Here is a 14,708-nt window from a genome sequence, read left to right on the forward strand (position 1 = left end):
TTTATAGTTACTGTCTCCACTTGAATTCCATTTGTAGAGAGTATGACGAGTCCCTTTTGGTGAGGAGAGGTACTGAATATTTTAGTGTCAGGTTTTCCCTCTGGTTTTCACTCTCGTTTGCAAAACGCCAATGAAATTATTGGAAACAATTTCTAACTGGGCACCCCTTCCGCGATGAGTTATCAACGGGACGTGCATATTTTAAACATTGTTTTCGGCATACTGAAATGAGAGCATTTCGAAAACGTCTTCTCCTTTTTCTAGTAATTCTAGCTTTCAAAGTTTCGATTTGTAACTTATCCGACCCGACCATTTTAACCTTTCTATGGAGTACCGGAGGAAGATTGTATATTGTATTCAATATGAATAAGATTGTAGATCGAAATTGTCAGTTTCATGCTAATTTTTATTGTTATTCCTTCCTTTGTATACAATATCAAATTCTTAGCTCCGAGACAACTAATATAATTGGGTCACTATATTTAGCTCCAGGTACACAGCACTGCTTACAGGAGAAGTCCACTTGCCTATTACTGCTAACCGAACATTTGAAATTATGCGATCGTGAACATCGATATCGCTATCACAACATGATTCACAATTATATTTACAATCATTTTAGCATAATTTTTGTTATTATCATTGTTATTACTTTTTTCATTAATAGTAGTAGTAGTATTGTTATCAGTACAAGTTGCATTACTATCATTATAATTGCCATTGTTATTGTAATTATTATCATTATCATTACTATATATTATTAAGGTATATTTTAATCTATCCCTTCGCTTGTTGGATTTCATTTACAAAGAGTACCCTAAGCTTTTCAGTGCGGATAAATTGAAGTCATTTACGTAGATGATCTAAGATAGTAAATAAGTAGTGCTGAAACTATCAGATATCTGAAACTATCTAGTGAATCACAGGCCAAGTAAAGAGTTTTTGATGGCAAGGGTATTTTAACCAAGATAAAACACCTCCCAGTCATCAGGTGAGAAGTGTGGCGTACCAGCCAAGATTGTGGCTGGCGTATTTGCTCCTTTTGGTGTCTCGTAGTAGTTAAGGTGGGAGTATGAATTATTGTTACTGTTAGCATTATCCGAAATGTAAATGTCCCCGCCACCTCCAAATGTTGGACCATACCCCTGTGACCTGTAAATTGCATATTGTGGCTGTAAAACCATGCTCTTAAATGGATGCAGTTCTTCTTTGTTCCGTAGAGAAAATATGAACGCATTGGAAGTGTAGCCATTACCACTAGAAGAATCTAAAGAACAAAAGGGTAGGTACAATTTAAACTACTGCCTTGTTTGGGTAAGGAAGTGGTTGAAGGGTCGCTGACTAGAACACCGCACAATGGAAATATCAGAGACTGGTTATTTGCGTACTTTAGCGTTTCGAGGAATAATGAATTCGAAGTTCAATGAAAGTCTATTTACCCCAAGCAATATCAGTGTATCCTCCAAACAAGTACTGGCCATTTTTGATGATGGTCAGGGTGTTTGGTTTAAAGTCGCACCTGTCGTGAAAGGTTTTTACAGCCCAGCCGTGTGTGGAGGCGCGGTGGCATAGCAGCCATCGTGAAGTATTTCCCACGGCGGGTGCTAGGAAATGTGAAAGGTTGCCGAGAAAGCTCCCGATGTTTGACAAAATTGTAGAGTTGATGGACAGACCTGCAAAATAAAGCAACGATGTCACATTGTGAAGATTATGAAAGTCATTCTGACACAAATAGAGTTTTTCATCAATTATGATTGGTAATGGCGGTTTGCAGATTGCAAATTTCACGTATCCCGAAATATTGTGAAAGCTAACAGACAAACCAAAGCAAACACAATTTGAGGGTGATGATCATTTAAAATGATAATTTTTAATTTATAATTAATTTGTAATAAAATTATGGAACTGGAAAACACTAACAAAATTAACAAATATCCTTGTATAACTGGCTGACTGACCATAGGTGCAGGATAATTTAGAACGTTGTATCAATTTTCGATTCTGACTAAATTCGTAATAACGCTATATTTGTAACGTTTTTTATATAGGTCAAAACACAAAGCCGCTGCAGCTGTCCCATAGCATTACCCTTGTATCTATTAAATTGTTGCGTAAGCCTTACCAGATACATTTTCACATCGAGGACCAAGAAATCCAGGCGGACAACCGCAGTCGAAACTATTGAGTCGATCAATGCAGGTTCCATTATGCAGACATGGATCATCCTTGCAGTCGTTGATGTCTGTAGAAAAGGTATAAAGGCATTAAACCTGTTACAAAATAGCTCTTCTGCAGCTCTTGTGGTCCCTATAAGAATTGGGAAATCTATTCTTGTCGTTAGGAAGAGTTACGCAGCCCTCGAGAGTGCACGGAGTCTCTGATCAGTGGTCTAGAACGAGAACCGCTGTGAGGACGCAATGGTTTTTAAATGTAGGGTGTTCGGCAACGAACACATAATTTTTTTGTTGTTCGAAATGAAGAACCTGTCATCTTGGAAAGGATTAGTAAAATATTGACGATCACGTGGAGACGTGGTCTCCAGTAATTTGAACGTTGACATTTGTTCAAAACTTTTCGAAAACTAAAGATAGAAACAAGGATGAAGCCGATCGACACACTTAACTATCTAGATGTCAAAATATTTTAACCTTTATGGAGGTCAGAGTCGAAAAAAAACTGCGTCCTAACAGGCTCTTCCTTTCCATTTTTCAACGAGATGCTTAAGCCTTTGGGTTTCGTTTAAACTAAAGTAAATATAAGAGGAAAAACCAATTTCGACTGAGTACTGATTCCTTTGCGGTAGACTCACTTGTTTGGCAATCTTTTCCCGTAAATCCGATGGCGCAAACACATACATAACTCTTGGTATTGTACTGTGGCACACATGTCCCGCCATTTTGGCAAGGTCCATTGGAGCATGGGGTCTACAAAGGAAACATGGGAAAAACAATGAGTAGGTAACACATATAAGACCAGCGCTCTTAACTAATGACTTAGCTAAGCGAACAAACGTAACCATAAACAAAGTCAAGCCAACGCATAAAACTCAGGCTATTTTCCGAAAATGGTGGGATTAACTATGAAAAGAGGAACCTGTCTCCCCCTCTTACTTTTGCGTGTCGTTTGGATGGGAAATACAGAAACCCTTCAATCGAAGGTCCAGTTGCAGTCTTTGTACTGTTTAGAAGAAAGAGACTTGAACCTTCCCCTTCCCTCCCCTTCGCTATCATTCTCCAGAAAAATGAACTCTTTGTCATGTTAACGATCAACGAAGGATTTTAATTAAATCGAACAGGTGTTATAGAAAACGTCCCGTATTGCGAAATCATACACGCCTAAAATAATATCTTAAAAATCATCATTTTGGCGAGACCTAAGTATTCGGGTCAGAAAATAGTTTTAGAGTTCCTGTTCTACTTGCCAACTATATTTGAAGACAGCCAAAGAGCAGTTAGATTTGCGCCTAAACACCGACATCGAATTTTCATCGTCGTTTTCATTTATCTCCGGCACCAAAAATTAAGCACTATCGTATTTACTACAAATTTATTTTGGTCAGTAGCCTGACCCAAGCTTTCAAACACGGCGATTATAAGGGGAACGAAGTCGTGATAAGCAAGCAAAGGATATGAATCGAAATTATTCAAACATGTAAGTTGAAATAATTTTCTTCTTTCATTAAAATTAATGGATAATTTATTTCTATGGAAAGGATTCTTAAGAAATTAATTTAGGCGTGTATGATTTCGCAATAAGGCACTTTTTCTAAAACACCTGTTCGATTTAATTAAAAATGTATTTTCCTTTGGGGCTTTTCTCCTATTGAAGATAATATTGAACCAGGTTACTTACCCAAATACTGTAATGATGAAAACCACGCTTTTCGGTAAATTTGCCCGAATTGTTGTACTTGTCTGATGGAAGCAGTTTACACAGGAGTGTTCCGGTCACGGCCTCCAAGTTGTACGAAAAACACTTTGGGTTGGCTGCACAGGCAAATCCACATTCGTCACCGTCTTCAACTTGGGCTGAACTGATCTCTGTGATATCCAAGTAAGAATCTTTTTCTTCTACCATCATCATCAACAACACGCCCTCTGAGGAATCTCGATTGAGACCTTTGAAATAAAAGGTCCAAGAAGTTTTTAGAAACTGCCACTGACATAGCTCTGCTAAACGCTATTACCATCACAAATAACGAACGAAAGTTAAAATTATCGCAGAAAATAAACTTTACAGTACCTTGCGAAGTATGAAGACTACCATAAAGGCAGACCAGTAAATGCAAACATTTTCGAAGGACGTCGAGTCTCATATCTTATCTCTCTGAGATGTTGAATTGTTATAATATACGATATAACAGCACAGAACGAATGACTTTATTAAAGCAATAATATTGACATAAGAGGCTTTTAAGAGGAACGTTTTGAAAAAATATTTGTTTTTATTTGACCAGAAGGAAATGCAATTAAATGACGCGAGTACGGTTTTTAGGTTATTGGCTTGGCCTTAACCTCTTTTATAATTGGGAAAAGCTTTTTTTTTTTTCTGTTTGAAATATCAAAACACAGCGTAAGTTATTCAAAGCTGTTGGAGCCAAAGGCTTTTTCGTTTTACACTGAGTCGTTTTTTCGTGCTCTTACGATCAGAACCAAAGAACTCGCTCAATCAACAGGATTGTTTCAACTGGAAGTTTATGCCATTCGATCAGACCATAATATAATAATTCGTGATTACGTAATTTGTAAACTGATGATGTTCAATGGAAGTCCTGGGACTGTGAGACCAAAGAGTTGATATCATGATTATTGCGTAACGATTTAACAAAACGAAATTCACCACCAAAAACAATCCCTCGACATCTTCTTTTAGGAAGGAAATGGCTTAATTGTTAAACGGGTCGAAGTAGCATTTAACACCTTTGAAAGTACAGGATATGCAACTGTAAATAAGAGCTGAAGTGGATGTTTAGACCGCATCAAGAGAATTTGAATATAGTGGAGATGGTAATGTTTTGCTCGTCCTTTGCTTCAAAATTACTCGGCTACGTAGAACTTAATTGTATTGTCGCAAAGCTAGCTTCGCAAAGACTTTTTTGTCCTAATTGATTATATTCCGTCTTCTGTTCCATTTATTTGCGTGGTATTCCATATGCTTGCTAGCTCGATTTCAATGTTACTGCCGTGATGAATGTCTCTACCCTGATAACATTTATCACCGTCATATTATATATTCTATCACAATTATCACTTCACCACTGCTAAAAATAAGGTTTTTTATGCCCTTTCAGACCTTGACATCGAATCTTATTTTCGACAGCCACAACTGTAACTACTAAGTATTTATAAAATAATTCAAATAGTACGCGCGCTCTGATTGGCCATAAAACCATTTTACATGAGCGTATGTAAACACGGTTTTCGTTCCTCTTTCATTAGTTATTCGCGGCGTGGTTTCCTACGCTTATCTCGTGTTCTCCCAACCTCCCGCGTGTTTAAATCAGGCTATGTTTTGGCTTGCATAAATTTTTCAAAATTTTAAAAGAGTGAATGACGACAAAAAATTCGTTCTGAGTGTTTTACAAACGTGGTCTTAACATCTTTTATAATTGGGAAAAGCTTTCTTTCTTTTTCTCGAATTTCACAGCCGTGTAAAGGATGAAAGGCGATTGATTGCCAAATATCAAAACACAGCGTAAGTTATTCAAAGCTATTTGAGCCGACGGTATTTTTCGTTTCGCACTGGGTCGTTTTTTCATGTTGACAACAAAGCCCAAGAGTCGCTCACGATTAAAGCCAAAGACCTTGCTCAATCAACAGGATTGTTTCAAACGGACGTTTATGCCACTGGACCAGACCATGATTTAACAATACATGATTGCGTAATTTGTAAACTGATGATGTTCAAAGGAGGTCCTTGGAACACCTGTTTCCGTCAGACCAAAGGGTCGATATCATAATTATTGTACAGCGATTTGAAAAAACCAACTGTCCCATCGAAAACAATCCCTCGACATTTAAGGGAATAGCTTAATTGTTAAAAATGGTCACAGTAGCCTTTAAAGCCTTTGAAATATGGGATATGTAATTCTTAACAACAGCTGTAGGAGATGTTGCATTCGGGCAACAATTATGCCGCCATCTGAATAATTTTAAACCACCTCAGGAGAATTTGAGTATCATGAAGATGGCGATGTTTGATTCGCCCTTTGATTTAAAATTACTTGGCTACGTAGAACTCAATTGTACTGACTTGAAATTAGCCTCGTAAAGACTTTTTTGATTATATTCGGTCTTCCGTCTCATTTGTTATCGTGGTATCCATTTGCATGCTAACTAGCTTTCAATGCTATCGCCGCGATGTAACAGTCCCTAACCTGATATCCGTTATCACCGTAATGTTGCATATTCTACCTTAATTATCACTGCGCCACTGCTTAAAAAAAATTGTTATTCCATTTCAGTACCTTGATATCGAATCCTTTTTTCGACAGCCATAAATTTGTGAACAATATATATCAATTTGAAAGACGGAGGTATGTTTTGGGGGGTTTTGTTTTTTAAATTATGCTTTGTTTTGGTTTGCATAAAACTTTTCAAAATTTCGAAAGGGTGAATAAAGACAAAAATTTTGTTCTGGATGTTTTACAAACGTGATATTAACATCTTTTATAACTGGGAAAAGCTTTTTTATATTTTTTGAGTTTCACAGCCGCGCAAAGGGCTGAAGGCGATCGATGTAATGAAACATCTAAACACAGCATAAATTATTCAAAGCTATTGGAACCAGCGGGTTTTTTCGTTTCACACTAGGTCGTTTTTTCATGCGGAGAACGAAGCCCAGCTATCGCTCACGATCTGAGCCAAAGACCTTACTCAATCAGCGCTAGGTTTTAGTTTTCTTGCAATTTTTAACTTTCTTTCCCCTTCTGTGAAAATCAGTGTAAACAAGCAAGAATTTTTAGGGTGTCTTCATGGACGCCTAAAAGACAATTCTTGGTGAATGAAAGATAACTCCAGAAGATACATGAAAGAAAAGTTCGCTTGTAAATGATTCCGTGCCTGCAATGAAGTGTTACGCCGCATTTGCAACACGCATTTCATGAGAAATAGCGAGGGATTTTAGTTATTGCCCATGGGGACTTGAAAACACGCTTAAAAAAAAATAAATAATAAATTTTAAAAAAAAAAGATGAATAGTTTTCGCCTTTATCTCATAAAGTTTTAAATTTTTCAAAGAAAAGCTTTTCTCACTTTCTCTTTGCAAAGATAACGGAAGTGGATTAGAGTCTCAGTAGAAATTGTAATATCATGGATGTAAATTGAAATCAACGCAGTAAATGAAACACTTCACGGTGATATAACTGTCAAATGCATCAATCGAGACAGAAGAATTCTCAACGTGGCTTGAAACAGACGGATCGCTTCAGATGAACACAATGCAAATTCGAAATTTGAATTCAAAGAAATTTTGGCTTTGTATTTAGCCAGTTATAAATTGAATTAAGGCCCACTTAATTGACCAATCGTAGTGCACGTACTAACCGAGAGATGTAACAAGTACTCATTTCATATCTACATGCAACCATTTATTATCTGTTTGTTATACAAACCCTGGAGGCCTTAATTGACAAGAACAGTCGTTTTATTGATAAATGAACCAGGCGCGAAAGGCGATTCACGCGTCAGGAACGGATTTACCATACCAAACACACAGGGAATTATCGTAATTTTACACGCATGCGGTTACGTTTTTTCTCAGGGTCGGAAATTAGCAGTTTATCTAATGGTGATACTTATTTGTTTTCAAAATAAAAACAGCGAGCACAGCATTTCTGGTCTATAGTGACTCTAATATAATGACTTAGATATAATGAACAAATTATGTTGAAGTAATCATGACTTTCTCGAAACCAAAGATATTCACGGGTAATTAAAGCAAGTCTTTCTTTGTTTTTATTAATATCTATGGTTTAAGGTACCACAGAAGGAATATTAGTGTTTTTATTCTGAGATAACGTGAAAACTATGTGCGCTATCCCTGTAAAAATAAATATTTTCTTTAAGCTTATTAAACACTGATTCCGGATATTTAATTCAATTTATAATTTTTTACCTTAAAACAGAATGAGACCTTATTCTTTTTCGCCGAGACGTTTTACAAGATAAGCTTATTTGACGACACATTTTAATCAACACGTTTCTTTTTTATCGGAACGTGATCTGCACATATTGAACTGGGAAGCGTGTCTCGGATTTTTTTCTTTAGCGCCTCGTTATTTTTAATAATTTTTTTTTAACTTTTAATTAGCGCTTTTGAGCAAAGTTTCCATTTAGACGCTATATCTCGAGGAAGAAGATAAAAATCGAAAATCCCGGACATCTTTTTAGGGTCCATTATATTTCCAACTTTATCTCCAAATTTCACGAAAATTGACCTAATTTCAGCCGAGAATAAACTCTTCAGAGATTAGAACTCAAGCCAAAACACTTAACCAGAAAATGCTCTTCGCTCGTTTAGCATTGAAGTCTTGTTTGGTCTCACAGTATTTTCTCCTTCTCCCCTTCTATGAAAATCAGCGCAAACAAGCAACACGTTTTTTTTTTTAACGTTTTTTCAAGGACACCTGAGTCACAATTTGTCGAGAGCGAAAGATAATTCCAAAGAGAGACATCCAAGAGAAGTTCGCCTTTAAGTGTTCTCGTTCGAATGAAATGGTACGCCGCATTCCCAATAACCTTTTCGAAGTAAATGGCGAGGGATTTTAGCGGGGTTCGCAGCGCCTTCCAACGTCGGAATTCTATTAATGATAATTTATAAATTCGTATCGACACCAAGAGTAAAACACATTCCGAGCTCTTCGTACGATTTTAGCAAACCATATTTTCTAAATGTTGACAACAAGTTATTTGGCAAAATAAGTTTTATTTTGAAATTATATTATAGCCCGAAAAGCCGCTTACGGCTCCAAAGGTATTGTGAACTCGACATATTTGAGACACGAGGTTCTCTTTAAAGGGAGATCAAGAGGAAGGTGTATTGTTAGGGTAAAATTAGATATGCGGCCGTATGTTGCTAGTAGTCCACGTCGTTGCTCAGTAATGATGCCACACGTTCGCGTGATAACCGTTGTTAGCCTTCAGCATGGTCGTGGTCACAGCCAACAAGCGTATGAAAGATAAAATTATTTCCATGAGGCCCTTTTAGCGGCAGAAAGCATTTCAAACAAACCTGATTTAATTTTACATTGATTGTTAGAAATTTCTTGTGGACAACGACAGTCGAAGCTATTAAATCGATTGATGCAAGTCACCGCCGTAAAAAAGCCCGCCTGATCGCAGGTTAAGCTCTTTAAACTGCCTGTTCTACATGAAACTTCTTCAATAATTCAGATAACGTTTTTGTCAGTCGTTTCTTCGGTCAAATAAAAATAACGCTGGACACGAATTTGCAAGACGCTTTGTCAACAGAGCGGCCCGCCATTAATTAGAGCGCTATTGTAAATTCTTTCACACCTTGGGATTTACTTGACGCATCCAACCGTTTGATTGACAGTAGCTGAAATCTGCAACTGAAGAGACTCAAGTATTCCCAGAGCTAAATCTGTTGACCAATCACAGCCGACTAGTTCTAGACCTGCAAATTGTTATGCCGCGCGTTGATAAATTGGTCACTGTAAGTACATGTCGCGAAAAACAATAGTATTCTGGGCGACGAGGCAAAAATCTTTCTCGCAGTCGTTGAGATCTTTGTTTTTATATTAAAAAAACAAACAAACAAACAAACAAAAAAGTAGACAAGTTCACTTTAGGAAAGTGCATATTCGAACTATGGATTGTGGGGTAATGGTGTGTAAACCCAATGGACATCCAAAGGTTTGTCACGAAACATTTTTCAACTGACAAACTGTCGTTTGTCGGGGAACTGGCAAGTTTGGGCACGTATTTTTCTTTAACAGCTACTAAATTATTCTGTGGAACTTCGCTGATCCACTTCGCTTTGTTTCTTTGTCAGAAATCTCTTGCTTAAAGCAATGGCTTTGCGTTAAAGTAACGCAGCTTTCAAAATTGAAAAAAATATAGCTGATAAACGTCATCTACGAAAAAATCTTTTCTAATACAATCGTGAACCTGTGTGGCAATTTTTCCCTAAAATACTTACACGCAAACGCACACATAGCTATTTTGCTCGTAATGTGGTAAGCAAGTCGCATTGTAAAGGTTATAACTATTTGTATCCAAAACAAAAACAGCGAGCACAGCATTTCTGGTCCATGATGAATTTAATATAACTACTTAAATTTGATGAACAAATTATGGTTAAGTAATCATTACACTCTTGAAACCAAAGATAGCCTCGGGTAAAGTCTTTCTCTATCTCAAGTAATATCCACCATTTAAATAATCTAATGAAAAAATTCGCGAAAATACTTTGAAACAAAGAAAAACGCGAGACAAGAATTCGATTAAAGAAAATATAGTGATGTACCCACTTTTTGAACTGAAAATTAAGTATCACAACATATCATTTATTAGTGGTTCAAAACTGTCGATCTCATCGATCTCGCCATTTTTCATGATCAAAATCACTTCACAGTCTGTAATGGTGTTCAAACGGTGAGCTATAGTAATAACAGTGGAATCCTTCAATTTCTCTTTCACTAACTTCCGTATTGTTTGTTCTGTTTTTGGATCGACATGTGCAGTGGGTTCATCCAAGATTATTATCTCGCTTTGGTGCAACAGAACACGAGCCAGACAAATCAACTGTCGCTCTCCTACACTGAAGTTTGCTCCGTGTTCCAACAATTCATGATCCAGCCCCTCTTCCAGCCTTTCCACCAACTCTTTCAATTGAACATCTTCAAGGGCTCACCATAATCTTTATCACCAAATTGTTCCATAAGATCAAGATTTTTTTTCAACGATCCGCTGAAAAGGACAGGGTTTTGGTCAAGAACAGATATGCATCGTTGAGTCTTTTGAAGACTGATCCCCTTTATTGGAACATCATCGATCATTAATACACCTTGAGCTTCTGGCATACGCTGTAGCACTGCCACAAGAGATGACTTTCCGGCTCCTGTCCGTCCTTCAACGCCACTTACGTTCCTCCTTTTATGTTTCTTTCAAGAGGCCAGTTTTCTGGAGGAGCTTGCTCCACTTTGTAACCAGGCTCATTCTCAATTTTGGTGTATGTGATAACTCGTTCAACTGACGTCATATGGCTCTCAACCTCGGATGATTTTATGACAGAGACAGCCATCTGTTCAAAACTTAGGAAGATGTATGCAATCCCCAATCCGGCGAGCGCTATATATAAAGTAAACTTGGATTGATATTGATAAAAATATAATTTTGCAATGATTCGGTTTATGAGGCTTGTGTGGAAATATATACATTATTTCATATCCAATCCAATTCATTTTCCATAAGTCATGTAACAACATTAACAGGAACAGAAACAGAAAAACAAAAAAAAATAATGCACAGCTTATGTTCCGGATGGCATTGTGCGACTGGACTCGCAGTTTAGGCTGAAATCTGGCGAAACATTTCAACTAAAAGCATGTAAGTGACGCATTTGCGCATGTAATACGTGTGTGGTCATAGGTATTCAATAATACAGTTAATTTTCTATTTTATCAGTGATTTAAAACGTTTATTGAACTACGTGGAGTGCAATTTGGGTCTTATATCGTAGGCGTTCGAGCTCGATTTAAAATCATAAGTAAGATTTCAGACCAAAATTGCACGACATGTGAGTCCAATAACTACCTTATTACGTCTATTTTGAAGGAGCTAAATTATCATTGTTCAAAACCTGTTAAAAATCATAAATCATCATCATTTTTTAGGACAAAAGTCGCAAAATTTTATTAACCACAATATGATCGGTTACTTTAAAAAAATCTTGTTTGTTATATTTTGATGTTGCTTTTTCATAGGAAAAGGAGAAAAATAGACAGAGTCGTCGATAAATCGCACTGCTGATAACCGATCAGATTATCAGGATTACGAGTGATTTCAAAATGGATGTAATGAACAAAGATACCAGACGCTTACCAGCATCTTGAGAGGTAAGGATCATCGAATGAGCTACTGCACATATCAAGAGTAAGACTGAAACCGACAAATGAACACCGAGCAATCTTTCGCTGGTCAGCACCATGATATATGACTGCAAATGTAAATCTTGATACCTGAATAAAGGACGAAAAAAGAAAGAAGTAAATAAGTAATCATAGTTATCTCAACGATACGTCAGTAGGTAAATCTGGTCACTCTCTCCACGCCTTTACATCAAAATTCAAAGCGCCTAGCTTCTTTCTTAGGATTGCGACTGCCAATCTGTTGCGCATTTTAAGAATGCGACCCCTGTTGTTATTTCAAAGGTCCTTGGTGCTTGGTCCTGTTGCGCTGTTTCCCGTTATCATGTTGCAGATCTTGACTCTGTAAAAGGCCGAAAAAATAGTCGCATAATTCGAGAAAAGAAAGAGAAACTCCTGTATGGAGAAGTTCTATTCAAAATAGACTCTCTCTTCTGGTTTGCGTTAGTAAAATAGTGATGTACCCACTTTTTTGAACTGAAAATGAAGTATCACAACATATCATTTATTAGTGGTTCAAAACTGTCGATCTCATCGATCTCGCATTTTTCATGAGCAAATCAGTTTCACAGTCTGTAATGGTGTTCAAACGGCTGACTATAGTAATACTAGTGGATCCTTCAATTTCTCTTTCACTACCTTCCGTATTGTTTTGTTCTGTTTTTGGATCGACAGGTGCAGTGGTTTTCATCCAAGATTAGTATCTCGCTTTGGTGCAACAGAACACGAGCCAGACAAATCAACTGTCGCTCTCCTACACGTGCAGTTGCTCCGTGAAACAGAAACTCCTGTTTTGAGAGTTCTCTTCAAATAGACTCTTCGTCTCTGGTTTGCGTTAGTAACGCTGCATCATTGGGTTCTTATGGTTAATCCTAGGTAACACTCAGGAATCTCTAAGAAAATGTACGTTTTATAACGCACAACGCGGAGCTATTGTTCTGCCCTCCATATCTTTGTTTTGCGAGGTCCTCCTTTGCGTTTTGCCGTTTGCCAGCCGCTGTCCCGCAATTTAACAAATTCCTATTAAGCGGTCGTTTCGGAATATGGCAAGAGCAGGCAAAGACAGATGCGGAACGCAACTTCGATATTTTAAAAATAAGGAAACTATTAATCGATTGAAACAGCATACTATTTAATTCGGTGGCAGTTTTCATGATCATTCAGCGTTATGGATGACAGCTTTAGAGAACCTCTCGAATGAGATCGAAACGCTTCTAGATTTTCGAGACGCCCTTCAGCCAGCTCTTACGTTTAGTACCATTTTTTTGAATGTAAAGATTTCGATTGTAGCGATAAAATTTAAATTCAAGTTTCAAAAAAGCATGCAAAAAAAAAGGTATGGCGCTACGGTAGATGGATACCTAAATGGTTTCTCAAACTTTCAAACTATGCCGAACAATGCCGAACCGAGCGTAAAATCTCCTTCATTTGTTTGTTTGTCTTTTTACGAATGAGTCGGCTGGCGCCCTTTGCTTTGCAAGAAATTCAACGTAGAAACTCCCCTCTGGCAAGATTTCTCCCAAACATTTCTCTACCAATGTTTTGAATGTACTGATGTACAAGTGTTTTCGAAAGACACTGTAACTCGCGCAGAAGTTCGCAAGAAAAAAAATGGTAACTTTTCGTCCTAACAGATCTAATCATACCACTCCATCTACAATCTAACAGAAATTAACAAAATTTTGATGAATTGTGCCCGGAAAGCCGACTGCTCTTTCGTAAATTAGTCTGACGAAAGCTAATGGCTTAATAAATATATATGCATTCCGCAGTAAATATTTCTAACTAGACTAAAAAATTTAGTAAAGGTAAACGACTCACTGCCGCGGGGGATTTTTATCTGCAATAATCTAGTCCTACTTAAGCTGGTTATGGCAACACTCCCGCGGCATTTTAGAACAACAAGAAAGTGTTACGTTTGTCTGCGTTAAGGCGATGCAAATCGCAGCTTTTGGACGTCTTCTCGAAGCTAAATCACGATTTGACTTAACCTCGCGAGCACGCAACCTCATTTTTTTCGGTGTAAGCGGAAACTGTAACGGTGATAGAAAGAATGGCTACAACGCTTTCTCCTCAAGTGAGACAAGAGAGCTCTCACGAATAAAAGATTCATAGGATTCCAATAGTTCACATCGTGGTTGTTTCAGAAGAGCGAATTGGAGTTTTAAAAATGAAGGGATTACTCGCAAGATAATTCAATCCTTGGAATAATGAAGCAGAGGGAAAAAACGAAAGTACTATATCCTATCGGTTTTGATTAATACGATAGCATCTGAAATTTCTGGGAAGATTATTTTCATTTAGGTTGGTTCTTCCCTTGATTGTAGTTTATCCACGGATATCGCCTTTTTGGCAGTTATCCCAACTGAACGATTCAGTCCTCACAGAGGGTGTATCTTTTGTTGCCTCACGTATTAATTAGTAATTAGTAACTGAAGGGGTGTAACATGGTTAATTAAATGTTGGGCTTTGCTTACCTGAAAGTGCAGTGTTTAGAGATGTCTGCGTTGAACGAAATTCCTCTGAAATACTAGAGTTTTTTTTCCTATCTTTTAGTGAATCACTCAGTGTTATGGGTCACTGATTTATTCCCACGCAT

The 14,708-nt window shown here is 37.4% G+C and overlaps 1 protein-coding gene across 1 annotated transcript; it reads right to left on the reverse strand.

Annotated features, from left to right (window-relative positions):
- Positions 1-393: 393 nt before the first annotated feature.
- LOC131777881 (uncharacterized) lies at positions 394-4,375 on the reverse strand. The gene is made up of 6 exons (XM_059094237.2): positions 4,243-4,375; positions 3,853-4,118; positions 2,810-2,924; positions 2,123-2,242; positions 1,440-1,673; positions 394-1,267 (listed from the first exon to the last, which is right to left on the reverse strand). Exons 1-6 carry the CDS (start codon positions 4,313-4,315, stop codon positions 960-962), a joined length of 1,116 nt encoding a protein of 371 aa, XP_058950220.2. The 5' UTR covers positions 4,316-4,375; the 3' UTR covers positions 394-959.
- Positions 4,376-14,708: the final 10,333 nt, after the last annotated feature.

This window comes from Pocillopora verrucosa, chromosome 5, assembly GCF_036669915.1.
Source record: "Pocillopora verrucosa isolate sample1 chromosome 5, ASM3666991v2, whole genome shotgun sequence".
Taxonomy (NCBI): domain Eukaryota; kingdom Metazoa; phylum Cnidaria; class Anthozoa; order Scleractinia; family Pocilloporidae; genus Pocillopora; species Pocillopora verrucosa.

Bases quoted from the DNA above. Each gene is read 5' to 3' on its own strand.
- LOC131777881 (XM_059094237.2), bottom strand. From the start codon at position 4,315: ATGAGACTCGACGTCCTTCGAAAATGTTTGCATTTACTGGTCTGCCTT. The intron at 4,119-4,242 runs GTACTGTAAAGT...TTTATTTCAAAG, and splicing joins TAGTCTTCATACTTCGCAAG to GTCTCAATCGAGATTCCTCA. The intron at 2,243-2,809 runs GTGAGTCTACCG...CCTTTTCTACAG, and splicing joins GGGAAAAGATTGCCAAACAA to ACATCAACGACTGCAAGGAT.